At 34.9% G+C, this 19,523-nt stretch overlaps 2 protein-coding genes across 3 annotated transcripts in view; one reads left to right on the top strand and one right to left on the bottom strand.

Annotated features, from left to right (window-relative positions):
* LOC128223991 (uncharacterized) overlaps window positions 1–5,661 on the top strand; it is a 28,151-nt gene extending 22,490 nt beyond the window's left edge. For both annotated transcript variants that reach the window (XM_052933554.1, XM_052933555.1), the window contains exons 13-15: window positions 436–549; window positions 2,205–2,372; window positions 3,520–5,661. In XM_052933554.1, coding sequence (XP_052789514.1) covers window positions 436–549; window positions 2,205–2,372; window positions 3,520–3,716 — 479 coding nt within the window. In that variant the 3' untranslated portion in view covers window positions 3,717–5,661. The remainder of the gene's footprint in view (window positions 1–435; window positions 550–2,204; window positions 2,373–3,519) is intronic.
* Window positions 5,662–7,625: 1,964 nt separating this feature from the next.
* LOC128223437 (uncharacterized) lies at window positions 7,626–8,726 on the bottom strand. Its single transcript, XM_052932718.1, has 2 exons — window positions 7,981–8,726; window positions 7,626–7,632 (listed from the first exon to the last, which is right to left on the bottom strand). Exons 1-2 carry the CDS (start codon window positions 8,724–8,726, stop codon window positions 7,626–7,628), a joined length of 753 nt encoding a protein of 250 aa, XP_052788678.1.
* Between the last annotated feature and the right edge of the window lie 10,797 nt (window positions 8,727–19,523).

The raw sequence follows: 19,523 nt of genomic DNA, 5'->3' as shown, positions 1-19,523 counted from the left end.
TTCATATAATAATCTATGTTTGTGTTGCAGGGCCGAGTGATGGTGCTCATATAATAATCTATGTTTGTGTTGCAGGGCCGAGTGATGGTGTTCATATAATAATCTATGTTTGTGTTGCAGGGCCGAGTGATGGTGCTCATATAATAATCTATGTTTGTGTTGCAGGGCCGAGTGATGGTGCTCATATAATAATCTATGTTTGTGTTACAGGATCGAGGGATGGTGTTCATTCAGTATTCTATGTTTGTGTTGCAGGGCCGAGTGATGGTGCTCATATAATAATCTATGTTTGTGTTGCAGGGCCGAGTGATGGTGCTCATATAATAATCTATGTTTGTGTTACAGGGCCGAGTGATGGTGCTCATATAATAATCTATGTTTGTGTTACAGGATCGAGGGATGGTGTTCATTCAGTATTCTATGTTTGTGTTGCAGGACTGAGTAATCTAGAGAAGTACCTGGTCGGTGATGCTGCACAGTTTGTTCTCACACAAGGTTTCACACCACTGCAGATCAAGGAAAGTCTAGAGGCTATTCTTTCAAAAGATTGTAAGTGTTTGGAGTCAAAATGGTGGTATGGATGGAAACCTTTACATATGTTGTTCATTATAAAATTGTTTGGCTAATTTATTGCTGCATATTTTAGGTTGAAATTCTTAGTAAATGATAAAAGAACATGATATATCATTAACAGTGTCTAATTCAATGTTTCTATATATTAGAAAAATCATAGTGACAGTTCTATTTCAAATACAGGTACAATTAATTGTATATAATATAAAATCTAAACAACAATTACAATGACAAAGTTTATTTGCTATACGGCCACCGGCCCATTACAATATATAGATATACAGTATCAATTTACAATCATTAAGAATGTCATTGAAATGAATAGGGAATGTATATGCAGTGAATATATAAATGTTTTTGTTCAACAGTCTAAACTACTCGAATATGGGGCTGAATCCACTTGATTCTGACAAAAAAATCAGCCAAAGTTGCATGCATAGTTGACTACAGTACATGATCCTAAAACTGTCCATTTTCCAGTACTAAATAACAGTGTGTGTATACCACGTGATAAATTATGTCATATAATTATGCTATATCGGAAGGCAGCATTTAGCTTAAAATGAACACTTAAATCAAAGATAACTTTTCTTTTACACCACCATTTTAAATGAAATAAAGGGCAGTCTATGCCGCTGAAAGAGCTCCGCATTTGTTTTATTACTGAAGTTTGATAAAGTCATTAGATTCATCAAACACTTCGACAAACCTGTTTCCAAAATCATGTTTTGACAGTGCTCCATCAGACGGCCGTATTGTGAAAAGGTTTGTCGAATTGTTTAAAGAAATTAAACTCGCAATCAAACTCTGGTAATAGGCCGAAGGCAGGGCTCTGTAAGCGGCGTAGACTGGCTTTGATTTAAAATGGTGAAGAAATAGTGAAGTTATCATTGTTTAAAGTCTTTTTTCAAATCAAAATATTGCCTTTCGACGTAGCATTCTTGACGCAATTTATCATGTGGTATAAACACACTGAATAAAGCACCTCAGAGCGCCCAGAATGCACAAGATTGCAACATGGTTTTCAACATTTTCTGAGGGGGCATTTCCTGGTTCCCCCTAGCACAATTATGAATCCACATGAATAGAGGGCTAGCTACACCCCTGACAGTACAGAAAATGCAGTGTTTAAAAATGTAGTTTAAATCAAAATTTCATGCATTTGAACTTGCTTTAATACTGAGTAGAATCAAGTTAGCTCAAATTTTATGCAAATTGCCTAGCTACATGAACATATTTGGAAGAAAGTTAGACATTAGAAACTCAAATTTCAAAGTCTTTCATCCCAATTTTTTTTTCTGTAAAAATCTTGTATGAACAAAACGAGTAATCAAGTAATCTCATTTATTTTATTGGTATTTAACAACTTGCCTGTATAATGGTATAAGTATCTGCCTCCCATCCAAGATGTTTTGGGCTTTATCCTGACTAGTTGCAATTGTATAAAGCTGGGTATTGTTTTTGTATGGTAAAAGTTAGCTAACATGTTTGTGCACATTAGAATAACGATTACCAGTGGACGACTTACCCATGTTTTAGCTGCTGTAATGGTTTCCAGGTTACAGACTCAAGAGAACCTGTTTTCATCTGTCTTTAATCAAGTATTTATACACTTGTCTTTCAATTTCAAGCGAATGCAAGCATAAATGGTGAGATTCTTCTGCAAAAGGCGACTGAATTGCATGGGCAGAAAAATGAAACACCATCTGAAGACAACACCACTCCAAAAGGCAGCGAGTCTACCCCGGAAGCAACAGAAAATCGAGCTGGTGGTAAAACTAGTGAGGCTGCTGTGGTTGGTATGTATTTTTGGCACAATATTTAACTATAATCTGTAATGTCTGACAGTCTACAGACAAAAGTCTAATAATAGTTGATTTATTAAAAATAGCGTTCAGCAATCTTACTACAATTCAATTCTCTACGACATTATTGTTTTTCAAAGCGCGTTGATCACATTTCAGTACCTATAATGAATTTTATGTTGTTCAAGTTCCCAAAAGATTTATAATGATTTTGTTTAATATTTTCTTAAGTTTGTCTTGGGACAAATATAAAACATTACATACTATTGTGTTTTCTTGCATGCATGAACACAGTTTAATTAAAATTCAACTCTTATTATTATCAGTATTTGAGGTAGGGAAGCTCTAGTTTATGTATATAAAAAAATACACATGACCCCTCATTGATTATATTCCAATTTCCAAGTTACCATCTACCTGTTCAAGCAATTTCAGGCCTTTTAATTTTCTCAGTTCCCATGTTCCATTTTTGTTCCACTGTGATTGGCAATCATTTCAGAATGTATTATTTATGAAATTATGTTATTTGATTGAATGTAATGTTCATGTAATATGAACGGTCATTACTAAGGTAGTTAATTATTTTATTTAGCCATAGGCAGTTATTGCAAATTTAACACAACAATGAAACAACGGTAGGCGAAATATCATGGTTTGAGTTTGTCAAAAAGTAGATCAAATGATTGCCTTTGTATTTAAATGGCTATGTTATTATTTTGGGGCTCTTTTAATTGCCTTTCATGCATTTTTTACTGTTTTATTTTTTGATACGTAAAAATGTGATGTTTTTCATGCTGTTTTAGGGTTTTGCACCCTCCTGTCTTTTTTTCGAAGCACCCTTTTTCCCTCATGGGGACCAGAATGTGCACCCTCCTGCCTTCAAAGAATTAAATGCGCATGATAATCAAATATTACTTTTATTTTGATAAGATTAGTGATAATAAACTCTAATAAATTTTACAAATTTAGAAGTTGAAACTTAAATATAACTTGAAAAATCAAAAACAATTTCTAACATTTTCTTCAAAATTCATAATGCTTTTATTATTCACTGCCCGATACAAAGTGCCTATTTGTCCTTCGGCACCCTGTCCCTTTACTGAAGCCCCCCTGTCCTTTTTAAACCCTATATTTATTGTAGATCCAAAGGTTATCAAAGAAGAAAACGAGCAACTCAGAGAACAGACTGTTTGCAAAGTTTGCCAGGACAACTCGGTCAGTATCGTGTTTCTACCATGCGGTCACCTGGTTACGTGCGTGGACTGCGCTCCGGCCATGAGGAAGTGTCCTATATGTAGAGCTGATGTGAAAGGGACTGTTCGTACATACATGAGTTAAATTCTCCAAATAACAACATTTGGCTTATAATTATAATATGTATGGACAATTTATGAATAAGTAATCAGTTTTTGGCCATGTTTTCGTATTGTTTTTCGTTATATTGAACTTTTAAGAGCGATGTGATTGGTTCATCGTAATTATGTATGAACATAATCAAAGATCATGCTTTCCAATATGGTACTAATGTGGAAAACACGCATCAGAATTTGCAAAAAAATACATAAAAAGGCTTAGTTTGTTAAACTTTCATATGGAAGAGTTTTTTAGAAATTTTGCTGCCAGCAGACATTAAAATTTATCAGGACTTGAAAATCACTTTATTTTTTTACTATTATAAAATACATGACCTTGATTGTTGAATTATTCTTGAGTTTCTTAGAACAGAATCAACCTAACCACTGGTTTTTGTTTTGGTGTAATCAGTGTTATATTTTGAAGAGTTTTAAAACATTTAAGAGAAGTTATATTTAAGATAAACATGATAAACTACTTTTTTATGTTGACAAAATTTCTTTAAGTAACTAATTTGAATTTTAAATGAAAGCGTGTTATGTGTAAAGATTTTTGCAAAAAATGGGTCCTGAATGCATTTTTTTCTCTTTCGAATTCTTACTGTTGTACGATATTTTGCAGTGTTTTCTATGTTTTCGTTTTATGCATTTAATAATATGTAACACGTAGACAAAAGTAAGTATGCAAACTACAAAAAATAACATGTTATTTACATTAATATTTCAATATACACACATTACTTGATGATTGCACTGTTTTCTTAGCTTAGCTTCTTAGCTTTTCATTAAATATCCAGTACAAAATACAACCTACACCCAAAACTCTTTATCAAAATTGTATGGAACTCAAACTTGAAGTGAATACTTTTAATAATAAATCAGGTATTGGTTACTATAACCATTACAAATTCTACTAAATTACAAGTTTGACAGGCAATTTTGAAAATCCTAAAAATGGATAAAAGTAATTGTATTGAAACATGTTCTGTATAGCCATTGATTGGAGTCCACATGATGTCTGATCATTTATTATGTATATGTCTTTATGGTGATTGTATCATCTTTTTTTGAGAATAATTGCAAAGCTGATTTGGTAATCATAGCGACTGTTTTAGCTTTTTAATTGCAATCTAAAATTATTGTATTGCTCATTTTCGCGTTTTTTTAATTATAAACAGAAGTTATAAAAAGTTTCCTTTACAAAAGTATATGTTGTGAAAATTAAAAAAATTAACCATATATTTTATTTCAGAATGTCATAGTTTCTAGATATCCAGGGACCCTTTTTAATAAGATATCTATAAAGTCCTAAACATTACGTTACTTAAGTGTGCTTAGGGACACTCGTAATTTTTTGGGAAGAATCTGTGTGATAAATGCCCTTTGAAACTCGGCTTTGTCAAAAAGGGAGTTACGCCTAGAAAGTCACAATTAAAAGCCTTACAATCTTTATTGAATTGGGCCCAGATGCATTCGTTCCTTTATAGCATTTGAATGGCTGCTACTGTGACCTGCATACAGCTTTATCATATTATCTTAATATATATTTTAACAAAATACTCTAATCCTTCTACATAACAGCTTGAGCAGTGAATGAGTTATAATTCTTTTTCAATGTACATGTATGTGGTGATGGCTTCTTTAACTCTTCCATTGTTGCGTTTCTTTCTTTTAAACAATGTGATGACCAAGTTTTATTATTTATATTTTTTGGTTTTATGTTAAATAATAAAAATAATTGTATTATTAAAAATCCATACTGTTTAATTTTGTCATTTCAAAATTGGCTTTTATTAAACTCCTGAAACTAGTATACTAAGTGTTAGTCCGAGCACTTTAACTTGGTTTCTCATTTTGATGTTAGTTTTTCTCTTACTTTGCTTAAGTACATTATCCTAAGTTTGTATTTGTTGAATAAAAGTTTGTATTTTTAAAAACGTGTTGAAAATGATTTATTTTAAGTTTTATTTGAAGGCAAAGGGGAATGGTCTCCTTTTAAATCCCCTGTTGAAAGGTTTAAGGAGTGGGATATTGTTTTGGCATGTTCTGTCCATCCTTCTGGCCGTCTGTCAATTTATATATGGTCAGAGTGCCCCCTTCATAAAATCTTGACCGCATGTAAATTTAGGTCAGTAGGTCTTATCTTAGGATTTTCAGCTCACCAGAGCATTAAGTGCTCAAGGTGAGCTATTGTGATCGGTCTTTGTCCGGCGTCCGTCCGTCAGTCAGTCCGTCCATCAACAATTGCTTAAAAAACATCTCTAAAACTACCTGGCCAAATTCAATCAAACTTCACAGGAAGCTTCCTTGGGTTACCCTCTACAAAAATACAACAAGGGGTCACGATTGATCAACAACAACAACAACAAAATGGCCAACTTTCTGTTTTGCTTTAAAAAACATCTCTTAAAATACCACTCCAAATTCAATGAAACTTTACAGGAAGCTTCATTGGGTTACCCTCTACAAAAATACAACAAGGGGTCACGATTGATCAACAACAACAACAACAAAATGGCCAACTTCCTGTTTTGCTTTAAAAAACATCTCCTCTTAAACTACAAGTCCAAATTCAATGAAACTTTACAGGAAGTTTCCTTGGGTGACCCTCTACAAAAATACAACAAGGGGTCACGATTGATCAACAACAACAACAACAAAATGGCCAACTTCCTGTTTTGCTTTAAAAAACATCTCTTAAAATACCACTCCAAATTCAATGAAACTTTACAGGAAGCTTCATTGGGTGACCCTCTACAAAAATACAACAAGGGGTCACGATTGATCAACAACAACAACAACAAAATGGCCAACTTCCTGTTTTGTTTAAAAAACATCTCTTCTAAAACTACAAGTCCAAATTCAATGAAACTTTACAGGAAGCTTCCTTAGGTAACCTTCTACAAACATACAACAAGGGGTCACATTGATCAACAACAACAACCATCCGGCAAACTTCCTGTTTTTCTTTAAAAAACATCTCCTTTGCTTAGGTGAGCGTTTTAGGGCCATGATGGCCCTCTTGTTTATGAAACTCACTTGATTTGTCCAGTATTCATGAAACTTTATCAGAATGTTTTCCTTCATCAACTTTAGGATTAATTTGAAATAAGGAAATGGTGTCAAAAACTATAGGTCACTAGGTCAAATCATTAAAAAAAACGATGAAGGGGTTAATTATTTCGGAAAATTCCATCATGTTTTCCCCTGCCCATTTTAATGATGTTAGAAGGGATATGTTTCATTAATATGAGTCACTTGGGGTCAAAAGAGGCACTGTTTTCTGTCAGGAATCATGTCTTGGTACAGATTGGCCAGATAATGTTCAAATTTGGTCAGAATGTCCCCATTTATAAAATCTCGACTGCTTATAAATATGGGTAACATGGGATTGAAAACAAGGTCACAAGGTCAACTTTTAAAAAACTCTTCAGAACACACTTGAGACATTATATTGGTCCAATATTCATGAAACTTTATCAGAAGATTTTCCTTCATCAACCTTCATATTAATTTGAAAATTGATCAGGTGGTGTCAAAAACTTGGTCACCAGGTCAAATCTTAGAAAAACATCCAAGGGGTTATATTTATGGACATATTCCTAGCCATAATGTTATCCTTTCGGATAAGAGACGATGTTATAATAAAACAATCTGGATGAAAATATACATCTCGTCTCGATGATAAAGTTACATGTAAAGTTCATTTCAAAGGAAAGAGACCAATGGTACATGCGAAGTCCATTTCATAACAATTCATTTGGGGCTACTAGTAGCTTTCAAAAAAACAGACACTCAGCCAGGCATGACTGGTGAACATAAAAATGGCAAGTGCACGGAAAGACAGAAACTTCTTTTGAATGTGTCGCATCCCCCGCTGAGGGTAGTTTAAAAGCTAAATTCTACAGAGTATGCGTAATTATGAAAATTATATGATTTGGGTAAAAAGGCCTTTTTGTAAGCTTCATATAGTTATATTCAACAAAAAAAGTGCCATTTGATTTCATAAAATGGAGGGTCATAACTCTGATGTAACTGATACAAACCAGCCAAAACGTATGTCCGCTTCTATATGTGCGCTATTATTTGTACAAAGTAATGGCCCCAAAGTGACAAATTTAAGCTTGAGACTCGTTCACATTTTTGTAGATAGACATCGTTTTTTTTTTTGGGGGGGGGGGGGCAATAGACACGGGAGTGTTAACAACAGCGATGGGAGGGGAGGCAATAGACACGGGAGTGTTAACAACGGCGATGGGACGGGAGGGGAGGCAATAGACACGGGAGTGTTAACAACGGCGATGGGAGGGGAGGCAATAGACACGGGAGTGTTAACAACGGCGATGGGAGGAGAGGCAATAGACACGGGAGTGTTAACAACGGCGATGGGAGGGGAGGCAATAGACACGGGAGTGTTAACAACGGCGATGGGAGGGGAGGCAATAGACACGGGAGTGTTAACAACGATGTTAAGAGGGGAGGCAATAGACACGGGAGTGTTAACAACGGTGATGGGAGGGGAGGCAATAGACACAGGATGGTAAACAATAGCGATGGGAGGGGAGGCAATAGACACGGGAGTGTTAACAACGGTGTTAAGAGGGGAGGCAATAGACACGGGAGTGTTAACAACGGTGATGGGAGGGAAGACAATAGACACGGGTGGGTAAACAATGGCGATGGGAGGGGAGACAATAGACACGGGAGTGTTAACAACAGTGATGGGAGGGGAGGCAATAGACACGGGAGTATTATCAACGGCGATGGGACGGAAGACAATAGACACGGCAGTGTTAACAACGGTGACGGGAGGGAAGGCAAGAGACACAGAAGGATAAACAATGGCGATGAGAGGGGAGACAATAGACACGAGAGTGTTAACAACAGTGATGGGAGGGGAGGCAATAGACACGGGAGTGTTAACAACGGCGACGGGAGGGAAGGCAAAAGACACAGGAGGGTAAACAATGGCGATGGGAGGGGAGACAACAGACATGGGAGTGTAAACAATGGCGATTGGAGATAAAACAATAGACACGGGAGTGTTAACAACTGCGATGGGAGAGGAGGCAAAAGACACAGGAGTGTAAACAATGGCGATTGGAGGGGAGGCAATAGACACGGCGATGGGAGGGAAGACAATGCACGCAGGAGTACAAAAATACACCGCTTTTAAGTAAAGGCATAGACATTTGTTTGTACTAAGTTTCATGAAATTCTGCCTACATTCAGTTTTTTAGGAATGTGTTCATGTACCTTAAGTTGTTGAGCGTTATGTAGGAGTTGCCATTATGGACATACCGGTTCTCAATACGGTGCCGTATCGCAGTAACTACATTTTCCAAAGTATAATCGGAAACAACAAAGCTTTAATACTCACAAGAATCAAAGCACTGAAGGTGATGAAGTGGTGATGGTAAACAAATCATGCTTGCAACATAAATGAATAAAAGATGGAATGTTGTAAGATTGGAACTAACTGGTTGGCTAGTAGAAAGCAAGTTGTTTTTAACAGAAACAAACATTGAAAACACATGTTGACAAAAATGAGATAGCATTAGGCATATTCATAAATTTATGGAATTTATTCCACAAGCATCGAATTCCCCATATCTTAGATTTCAACAAACGCAACTGTTAGCAATATTTAAATACATGACAACAATTAAGAATTTGTAGCTATAATTATCAAGTGCAAGTGAAATATAAAATAGGCATAAGCTTGCCTGCACGTACAGTGTTTTAATGACGCCTGAACATAAAAACATTCTCCCTAAGCCGACAAATTATTTGGTCCATTCGCTTTGTTTTTCAAAGTAAATTGTTTTTCAAAGAAAACCAACCTCCTTAAACGACAACTTTTCTAAACCGTCGATAGCACGTGAAACTTTTATTTTGATTAATGATACGAGATTTTTTTGGCAGAATATAATTATGTACCACAAATTTATTCATCTCTTTTTCTATTTCATGCAAAATCTTACTTATTTAAAACCAAATAATACCACTTTCATTGAATTATTCAATCAATTCTTGTTTTAAGTTCATTTCTATAATAAACCGTCACTACGCCACTCGAACGTCCTTAACGCGTATTTCTAGATTTGTTTCCATAGAAAAGTTTGCAATTCTAATAAAAAGCGGCGTTTTTCATAATATCGTATTTAACTCAATAATATGATTTCATAGTCTTTTTAATGTAACTTAAGAAATCAGGCTCAGTTATATTTGTACCAAACCATCTTTAGTTGCTTCTCTTGACATTCTAATTTTCGATAGAGCATGTTGTTTAGTTTCACTTTGTCACAATACATTTTCATGTGCTGACCACGGACTCGAGCGTGCTTTTCATGCAGTGTCTGTGAACGCTTAACAGACTCATCCACGGCACCCCAGGGTATCATTACCTATAAGATACCTTGAGCAAACTGGCTAGGAAAACTTCGTAAATCTAGAATATTGATAAGCTTTTTCTGACCAATGAAATATTTGATAACAAAAAGGAAAGAATCTCCTTTGTGAACAGCTATCAGCATATTTAACAATATCCTACCTTAAACGATTTGTAAGCCGTGATCTCTTTGGATTAATTCGGACCTAGATTACTTCCGTAACTTCTCGGCCATTTCTATCCGTAACTTCTCCGCCATTTCCGCACCGCATGAGGTGTGTCTCAAGCGATCAATCAAGCGGCTGGATTTCACCTTATTAATTATTCATGAGTACGAGATTTTTACAGCTGGTTTGCCCAGGGTATCATATAGGTTTTGATACGCTTGGGTGCCGACATGAACAGACTATCATGCCATGACCGTTTCTATTTGCTGAAAATTCACCAACCATTGGCCTTGGAGTTGAAGTATTATACCCAAGGGTCGCCGGGATTCAATGTGCACGTTCGTATGTCATTGCCGTCCCATCGACTTCAAGTTCATCATATATGAACTTTTTAACAAGAAAGTCACAAGATTTTTTTATGTTTACAATACCGTTTTCTATTCAAATTATTGAAAATTGTTTTTCACAATATTTCAAGGGCGGTAACCGTTTAAGATTTTAGTTTGAAAGACGTTCGAAGTTATCTACAATCCTTCGTCGGAAATGGTACATGTAGTATCATTGGTCTTCATACCATTTTACTAGGGATGCAAACGAATGGCAAAAGTGATATTCGAATATTCGGTAATTCTTTCGATCGAATATTCGAATATTCGAACACCAAAATGAACCTTTAAGAATTGTAGTAAACTATTATTATTCACTAAAGTAATAGTGGGGGCCCTGTTACTCTTCCTGGTCGTATTCGGTACACGCGACGGACCCTTATTGTTCCACAAATTAGCCTCTGAATTTCCCATTTACAAAATATATCCCAAGAAAAAGCAATATATCTTTAACAAAAATACAAACCTCTGCGTTCATTTTTGTAAAAAATGCAAAATAAGATCAGGGAATTGCGTTTGTCCCGGTTAAATGACGATATGCGCCAACGTGGGACTTGCAGCCTCGTTCTGGGATTGATGTTTACGAAATATATTTATAGAAAACGACACCATGTCTAAACGTCGCTTTTGTCTTAGGTATTGTACAACAATACAGGACATATATCCTTAAACGTTAAACCATACACTTTCAGTTAATTTTTGTACGCAAGAGCGTTATATTGAAAACATGGAAACAGTAACTAGCACATGTCCTTCGTATCATCAAGGCGATTTGAGCAATATCGCCAAGCTTGATTAGCAGTGAAGACAAAACATTGGTATAAAGGCCGATCTCTTAAACTCTTAATTGGCATGGTCATTTAAATGTACCCAAAATAATTGGAATGTGTTTTATGTCACTTGTCTAACAGCCAGTAAATGCAAAATTACGGGGACTGTTTATAGTTCCCGGCGATATATCCGATATGACGCGTGTATAGTGTCATCAAGTTCACACCTATGGCATTAGGGGTCGTTGTAAAAACAAGACAGACGAAGATGACAGTTGTAGGCAAAAAGTGTATTAATTTATTATTTCAACAAAAACATCGAATATTCGAATACCTATTTTGACATTCGAATACCAAACGTTCGATCGAATATTCGAATATTCGTTTGCATCCCTACATTTTACGCATGCATAGCGAGGGCAAAAATGCGAAAACGAAAGTAGCACTTTATCGTTTTCTTTCGCCTATACTCGGCAAACATGCAAAAAAAATGAGCTAAGTGGCGGTGCAAAACTGCGACAACGCGCCAAGTGGCGGTGCAAAAATGCGACAACGCGCCAAGTGACGGGGCAAAAATGCGACAACGCGCCAAGTGGCGGTGCAAAAATGCGACAACGCGCCAAGTGGCGGGGCAAAATTGCGACAACGCGCCAAGTGGCGGTGCAAAAAATGCGACAACGCGCCAAGTGGCGGGGCAAAATATGCGACAACGCGCCAAGTGGCGGTGCAAAAATGCGACAACGCGCAAAGTGGCGGGGCAAAAATGCGACAACGCGACAAGTGGCGGTGCAAAAATGCGACAACGCGCCAAGTGGGCGAAATTTCGTAAATACTCCAAAATGGCGAGACAGTAGTTGTATGACCAATAGCCAATAATGTTACGTGACAATGTTAACTGGCACACAGTTCTATGCCTTACTTACCCTATACGATATATACACAACGTAACAGAACAACAAGCTTTAACATATCACTACAGCTGTTTGGAGTATTCATCTTGGTTGGTTCCGGATCAAGGCAATTAAAATATACAAATATGAAATTTTGATAATAATTGTTGTTAAAAGTTACTTGATATTGAAAGAGTTATCTTTTTTTAAGAATTCAAACAATTATTTGTTAATAAATGCGACTTTCACGACCTATTCTTTATTAAAGACAACCTGACTCGCTCTTGAAAAAGCACGGAAAAGTGTGGCGTTTCTGTAAAAACAGATAGGTTTTACCAGTAAGTATTTTTTTAATTCACCATTGTGTGGGGTTTTTTTTTGCAAAACAAGTTTGATATTTATCACTTTAATGTGTTGTATGACCATTTTGACAGATGAAGAAGAAATAGTGAAGTTATCTTTGTTTAAAGTCTTCTTTAAAAGCAAAATATTGCCTTCCGACATAGCATTTATGACGCAATTTACACATACTGTTTGTGGAAGACAGTTGTGTCGGAGAACTGTGTTATAAAGGGATGCCATGCCTACCATATCAAGCCACCTATTACAGATGCTTCAACTATTACAATATAGTGTTGACCGCGAACACACATACATTGTATACAACGAGACAGGTCTTGTATGGTTGCCAGCCTATAAGACGTTTAATTAAAGTATTCATCACATGTTGATAGACCAACAGGCCTCCCAATTGGTCATGCAACTAGAACATTAGCAAGGCTTTACCTAAGTGTCCTAGATGAGGATGGTAGCACTACTGATGAACTGTGTCAGAGAGTGTTGTTATCCGATGCTCATATGAAATCACATGTCCATCTAGGCTGTCTCCCTGTTACACAGATCATTGGAATCAATGCAAGAAAACTCCGCTATGAAGGTGTCATTTGTTTAGTGAAAAAGTGAAATATTATGTTGTTTGATGCTTAATGATACAGTCAAACTTGGATGCATTTTATATAACCGGCATGTAATGTTATATGTGTGATTATTTGTTACTAACAATCATTCATAATTGTGATCTCATTCGATGCATGTTACTTATATTAATGCTAGCATGCATGTTTAGAATACAATATTGTTAAATCACTATTCTCTTAAATGCACCCTTTACTTAATATACACATATATGGCACATAATTATGTATCACTATAAGCACAATTGAACACATTATAGGTAATCAGAGTAACAATCAACTTTCCGCTGAAGTTGTCATTGTATTATTGACGACAATGAAGTCCATAGCCACTTTACTTAAAGCTGCACTCTCACAGATATAACATTTTTACAACTTTTTTTATTTTTTGTCTTAGAAAGAGCATTTTTTTGCGTAAATATCTGCATACCACTGATCAAAGATTGCTGACAAAAGATCAGATCGCAGATGTTCATATGTCCGTTCGAAAATTAATGTTTTATGGCTTAACCCGTTACTAACGGTTTAAGAAAAATGCATAAAACATCAAATTTTGAACTTAAATATAAAAATCTGCGATCTAATTTTTTGTCAGCAGACTTATATAACTGGTTTCCATGGATTTTCGCAAACATTGGCTCGTTTTAAGACAAAAAAAAGCTGTCAAAACGTTAAATCTGTGAGAGTGCAGCTTTAAGTAAACAGTTATAAGTGTACTCCATGCACTCGACAATCCGATACAGATATAAACTGCAAGCCGTAACAACAGTGCTGTGAAACATTCAAACACAGACTGTAGCCTTCTCACACAGATGCCGTATTGTCAACGCTTGGGTATATCCCTTTGATTAATTAAGTCAGCATTAAACAGTTACATGGTGTTGTGTAAGCTTATTTATACTCGCACTTAGGCCTCGCACAGTTACATTCATATAATAGTTGTTTTAATACGAGTCTACGTTGGTCGACACACCCATTTCGCACTGTATATCAGAGCTGTAAGGTACATGATATTGTTCTTTAGTATATAATCAAAACTCTTTTAGGTACTATCAGCATTGCGGAATATCAAGCGGCAAGTGTTCGTATTTTGTTCGGGCGAAATTGATTGCCATTGGATCTAGTCTGATAGCGATTTGCGGTATGTAAATTAACGTGAAAAACGTTAAAAAATCATTATCAACATTATAAATGTAGTTATGTGATTATTAAAGAGCAATTTAACAATGCAAAGTTGTAAACTGTTAAAACGAATTTAGAAAGTATTTGAATCATTACTTTAGTATTTCGAAAAGCTGGTGCCTTGCCCAAATTTCTAGAAACATCTAAAGTCCCTTATAACTGGATTAAGCTAAGCTAAATATTTTTGATCTTGTATGATTTGTGTTTTATTTACATTTGCCTAAGGATGCTTGGGCTTTAAAAGGAAATTATCTGTATTATAATCACGAAATACTAGTGCCTGACCCAAATTTCTCGAAACATCTTAAAACCCTTATTAACTGGATTAAAAACTCAATGTTTTTGGTATAATTTATGTACTATTTACATGCTTAAAAGGGTATTTGGACTATAAAAGGAAATTAACTGTATAATAATCACTTTAAACAAAGTTTTACTAGTAAGAAATTTGGCTTCATGAATTTAGCTACTTATACAAATACAAATACATTTGTATAACCCCAAAAGTATTGTTCAATATTCGATTGCGCTTCACAGTTCATGCGCTATCTTACACAAGGCTATATACAGTCATTTACACATAAAATCAGGAAGACTCTTTAATTATTAAACAGTCCAAACAAAAGTTTTCAGTTTAAGCTTGTTACGCGTAAGAAGTTTGAGGGCTTCGGTTTTTGGTCAAAATAAAACGTTTTTTTCTGTCAAATACGTGTCAAGATAACAAGAACATTTCGCGCTTCAGCTCACATATTTGATGAAATATAAAAAAAAATCCTCGTAAGTTATTTTGTTGTTAAAATGTTTGCGGTAATTTTGATAAAAATTTGCAAAACAATTATTAGATGTGTAATATAAACTGCATGCCATAAAATTTATATATTTTAAATGACTTTCTATTGACATGCTTATTTATTTTTAAATGTGTAATAGAAACTGCATGCCATAAAATTTATATATTTTAAATGACTTTCTATTGACATGCTTATTTATTTTTAAATGTGTAATATAAACTGCATACCATAAAATTTATATATTTTAATTGACATGCTTATTTATTTTTAAATGTGTAATATAAACTGCATGCCATAAAATTTATATATTTTAAATGACTTTCTATTGACACGCTTATTTATTTTTAATTGACAGTAAAACACGTGTTTAGTATCTACAATTAAAAGGGCTAGAAACAATTGCAAGAAGAAAAGAAAAATGTCAAAAACTTATATAAGATTGATATCTTTGTGTACAACGTAATGAGTCGTACTTACTGATTTTACGTCACTTACGACACATGTATCTTTCCCAGTTTGAAATTTACTTGTTTTTTCTACCACGTAAATTCAGGGAATTTAAGAAATGAATTTCGGGATTGATGTCATTATCGGGGATATGAACGCATTTGGGCTGGTCAAAGAATGCGTGGAGTCGATGACATCAATCCCGCAATTCATTACTTATATTTACACCAATAATTCATTATTTCATTCAAAAATTGTTAAAAAAATACTTCATTTCATTTATGAATACCTAACTGTAATCCTTCCTCACCCATTCTGTAAATAGAACGACCCGACCGTAACCGGAAACAGCTTATCAAATGACGTCACAATAACGCGGGAAAATATCAACCACTTGAAATCACATTTAAACGTGAAATTGAAGCACTAATGCCAACAATACATTTAACATATCATAGATTTACACTTTCTAAAATGTTGATTTATTTTTTACGTGACCTGCTGACACAGTACAAACAAAAAAAAAGATAAATTATTTCCATGAATATTGTTATGCAATGATTCGTGATCCGAACATATCCGAAGATGTTGCGTTCATTGGATGATAACCGCAATTTCCGAAAGGCAGTTCATTTAAGGAATGGAAGTTGAGGTGTAAATATTTAAAAATAACGTCGGTATATGTATCTGTACTAATCACGTGACTTTCGTATGCTGAATATACACACTATAACCTGGGAAACCATTATGCGCAATTTAAGCGAGTAAACTCAGCTGACTCAGCGACAAAATATTCTTTTATATAATCATCTAAAATGATGTATTATCGGCCTCATACTAGCTCGTTTTGACAATTCTAGGGTTGATTTGTGAAAATAATGTATTTACCGATTTTGGAAACATCTGCCCCAATTTCTGGAATCTTCTTCAGCTTTACAGGCTTAAGTAGCTTATTTTAATTAGCGAAAATACATACATGAATTTAATTTTGATAAATGAAAAAATGGTTTATTGTGATTATCATCTAGAAAATTCCTATGTAAAGTCTAATACCTCTTAAAGAAGTAAATATTACGCAAAATATTGAAAAAACAAAAATAGTGAGCTTAGCTTAATCTTTTTATCAAGGATTTAAGAAGATTCGATAAATAAGTGGTGTCTAACCCCTTTAAGATAGCAAACACATCAGTGCGATAGAAACACAGCCCCCATGGATGCATCCTGAATAATTGGTTCAAAGATCAGCTAAACTTTTACCATTGACCTTGTTTGGCCAACATAATTTGAGAAAATTTACCAATTTGATATTTTAAACACCAACTGAGTCTAAACTAATTTTCCAATCATTGTATTACTCATGTTCGAATGTGCAGCGGTGCTCTATATAAACCTGTATAATCTCAACATCTGGGTCTTTATATTAAGTAAATATCTTGGACTAATATTATTCTAAGAAGATGAACGGCTTGTCCTTATTTCTAGAACTATATTAAGCCTAACAGGTTAATGTATCAAATTTTCCTAAGCCAAATTCCTTGATTTACTATATTATATATACCAAAACATAGTTTCTCAATGTCTAAACACTCTTGTTTTTAAAGATATCCGATCAGTTAGGGACACATAATGTATGTGTTTAGAGACAATTGCACATCCTTGCATGTACATCTATATTGCAGGTTTACATCCGACAAATGGCGAACGAATCTACAAACTCAAGTTTGGAAAACTTCTTTTTAGACGAAACAGTGAATAGACAGAATTTACGGTGGGACAATACTTCTTCTGAACATCGTGATCACGATGTACCATATCCGCATCATCAAAGGAAGTGTGTCTTCAGAAAAAAGTCACTTCATTCAGCTGTTGTACATAAGCATTAACGATTGCATTATTGGGGCGATCTTAATTGCAATTGGTATGATAGATGTAGATGGTGTTCCCTCAGCTTACATGTTTAGCTTGTTCTTCGTATTGCTTGGTGGCTTTAACGCCACATGCCAGCTCAATATTATGTTTGCTTGTATACAAAGATACATAAGGATAAAGACAGCACATATGACGACAAAAGGATGGAGGATGTCATACACACAAGGTTTACAAGCCATCAATGTATTTGTTGGAGTTGTAATATTGTCTATCTTGTTTGTATTTGCAAGCATAACAGCTACTGGGCATTTGAAAGGAACATGTTGGCTGAACAAACTTTATCAGTTTGTAATGAGGTTGATGATGAACGTGACGTGTGTGTTTACGTTTTTCCCGCTTATTACATCGGATATCTTGCTTATATTGACATTTAAGACTCTAAAAAGGCCGGAAATGCCGCGGTCGAGCTCTTTGCAAACACAAAGGAAGATTTTTAAAACACTGATATTCATGACTGTATCGTATAATTTGTCACTGCTGCCAATGCTGGTGCAAGTTCCAATTCAAAAACTCACATCCTATTTTAAAAATGATATCGTCGCTTCTTTTTTTCTTTGGTTTTTGTATGTAAATTCTCTACTTAATCCAATTATTGTTATGTCTCGAATAGGCAAAGTTCTTTTTTTGATAAGACACGATATGCTATTGTTGTTAGACATAATAGACATTCCAATCGCAGCATTTCGCAATCGGTGCCTCAGAAGTATTTTACCAGCTCCTGAATTACCCCTGACAGACAGAGCTCGATCAGGGTCTGTATGAGTGTATCTAATTGTCAATGAAGTATTGTTTAATCATCGGGATCAACTATGGTGAAGATTAGTTTAATATGCAGTCATTGTTGTAACAGTCATACAAAAATGTGAAATTTAAGAGCTTTTAAATTAATGTTACCAGGCCACTCTGTTTAATATATCACAATTCTTTAAAAGAGCAGGATGAGATTACCGAATACTATGGAATGTTTTGTAACGCAAATTAATTGAACTTTTATTGCCTTTTAAATGACCCTAAATCCCGAGAATTAGTTTAAAACTATCCATTTCACAAGTATATGTATATCAATGGTCAATCGTGAATTCTATTAGGCGTATTTGGCATGTATTGATTTTCACAATTGGATGAACTGTATTATATATGGTTTAACGTTTAGTTAGGGCGTTTTTCTTGATACCAAACTAGTGTCAGTTTTGGTTTCAAGGGTTTCGGCGGTTTGGAAACCTGTTTCAAAAGTTTTGCTTGAAGTAACAAACAGCTTCAACAACATGATGGGCCTTCTGCATGTAGCCACTATTTCTAAATTGCTTCAAAACAATGATACCGCAGATGGTCGTTTGCTTGTTTTATATATATATATTTGTAAAATCGCGTAATGTTGTGAGTATGAATGTACCTGTATTTAAAATCAGAACGGTTTTCGTTGCTTGTCCGACATACTCCAAACCCACCGTCATATCCGCAGACATGATTCTTAATAGTGTTTGAAAATCGGACTCCATTTGCAATCGATAATGGAATCGAATCGGACCATGTATTTCGATTTACTATCGGACAATTATCTTAATAAAAATGTATTCCTTACTGATATTATGAACATTCGATAATCGTCCGATTTGGTATCCGGTTTCCATCCCTAATTTTTATACATAGTATAATCATGATCATTTTAGGTGGTGTAAAATGGAATCATTACGTGATGATATAGTCATGCTTTTTGCAACAGTAAGAAAATATCCATAACCTTTTTCTGTCTTTAATAACTTAACGAAAAAAAACCCATAACAACAAAACACATAGTTACTTAATAATTGCACATCAAATGCAAAATGATGCACACCGCATCAAGTAAGTTATCTTAGCATTCTA

The sequence above is a fragment of the Mya arenaria genome, chromosome 17, assembly GCF_026914265.1.
Source record: "Mya arenaria isolate MELC-2E11 chromosome 17, ASM2691426v1".
Lineage (NCBI taxonomy): Eukaryota > Metazoa > Mollusca > Bivalvia > Myida > Myidae > Mya > Mya arenaria.
The sequence above is the reverse complement of the archived record's forward strand: the minus strand, read 5'-3'. Positions and strand labels throughout refer to the sequence as shown.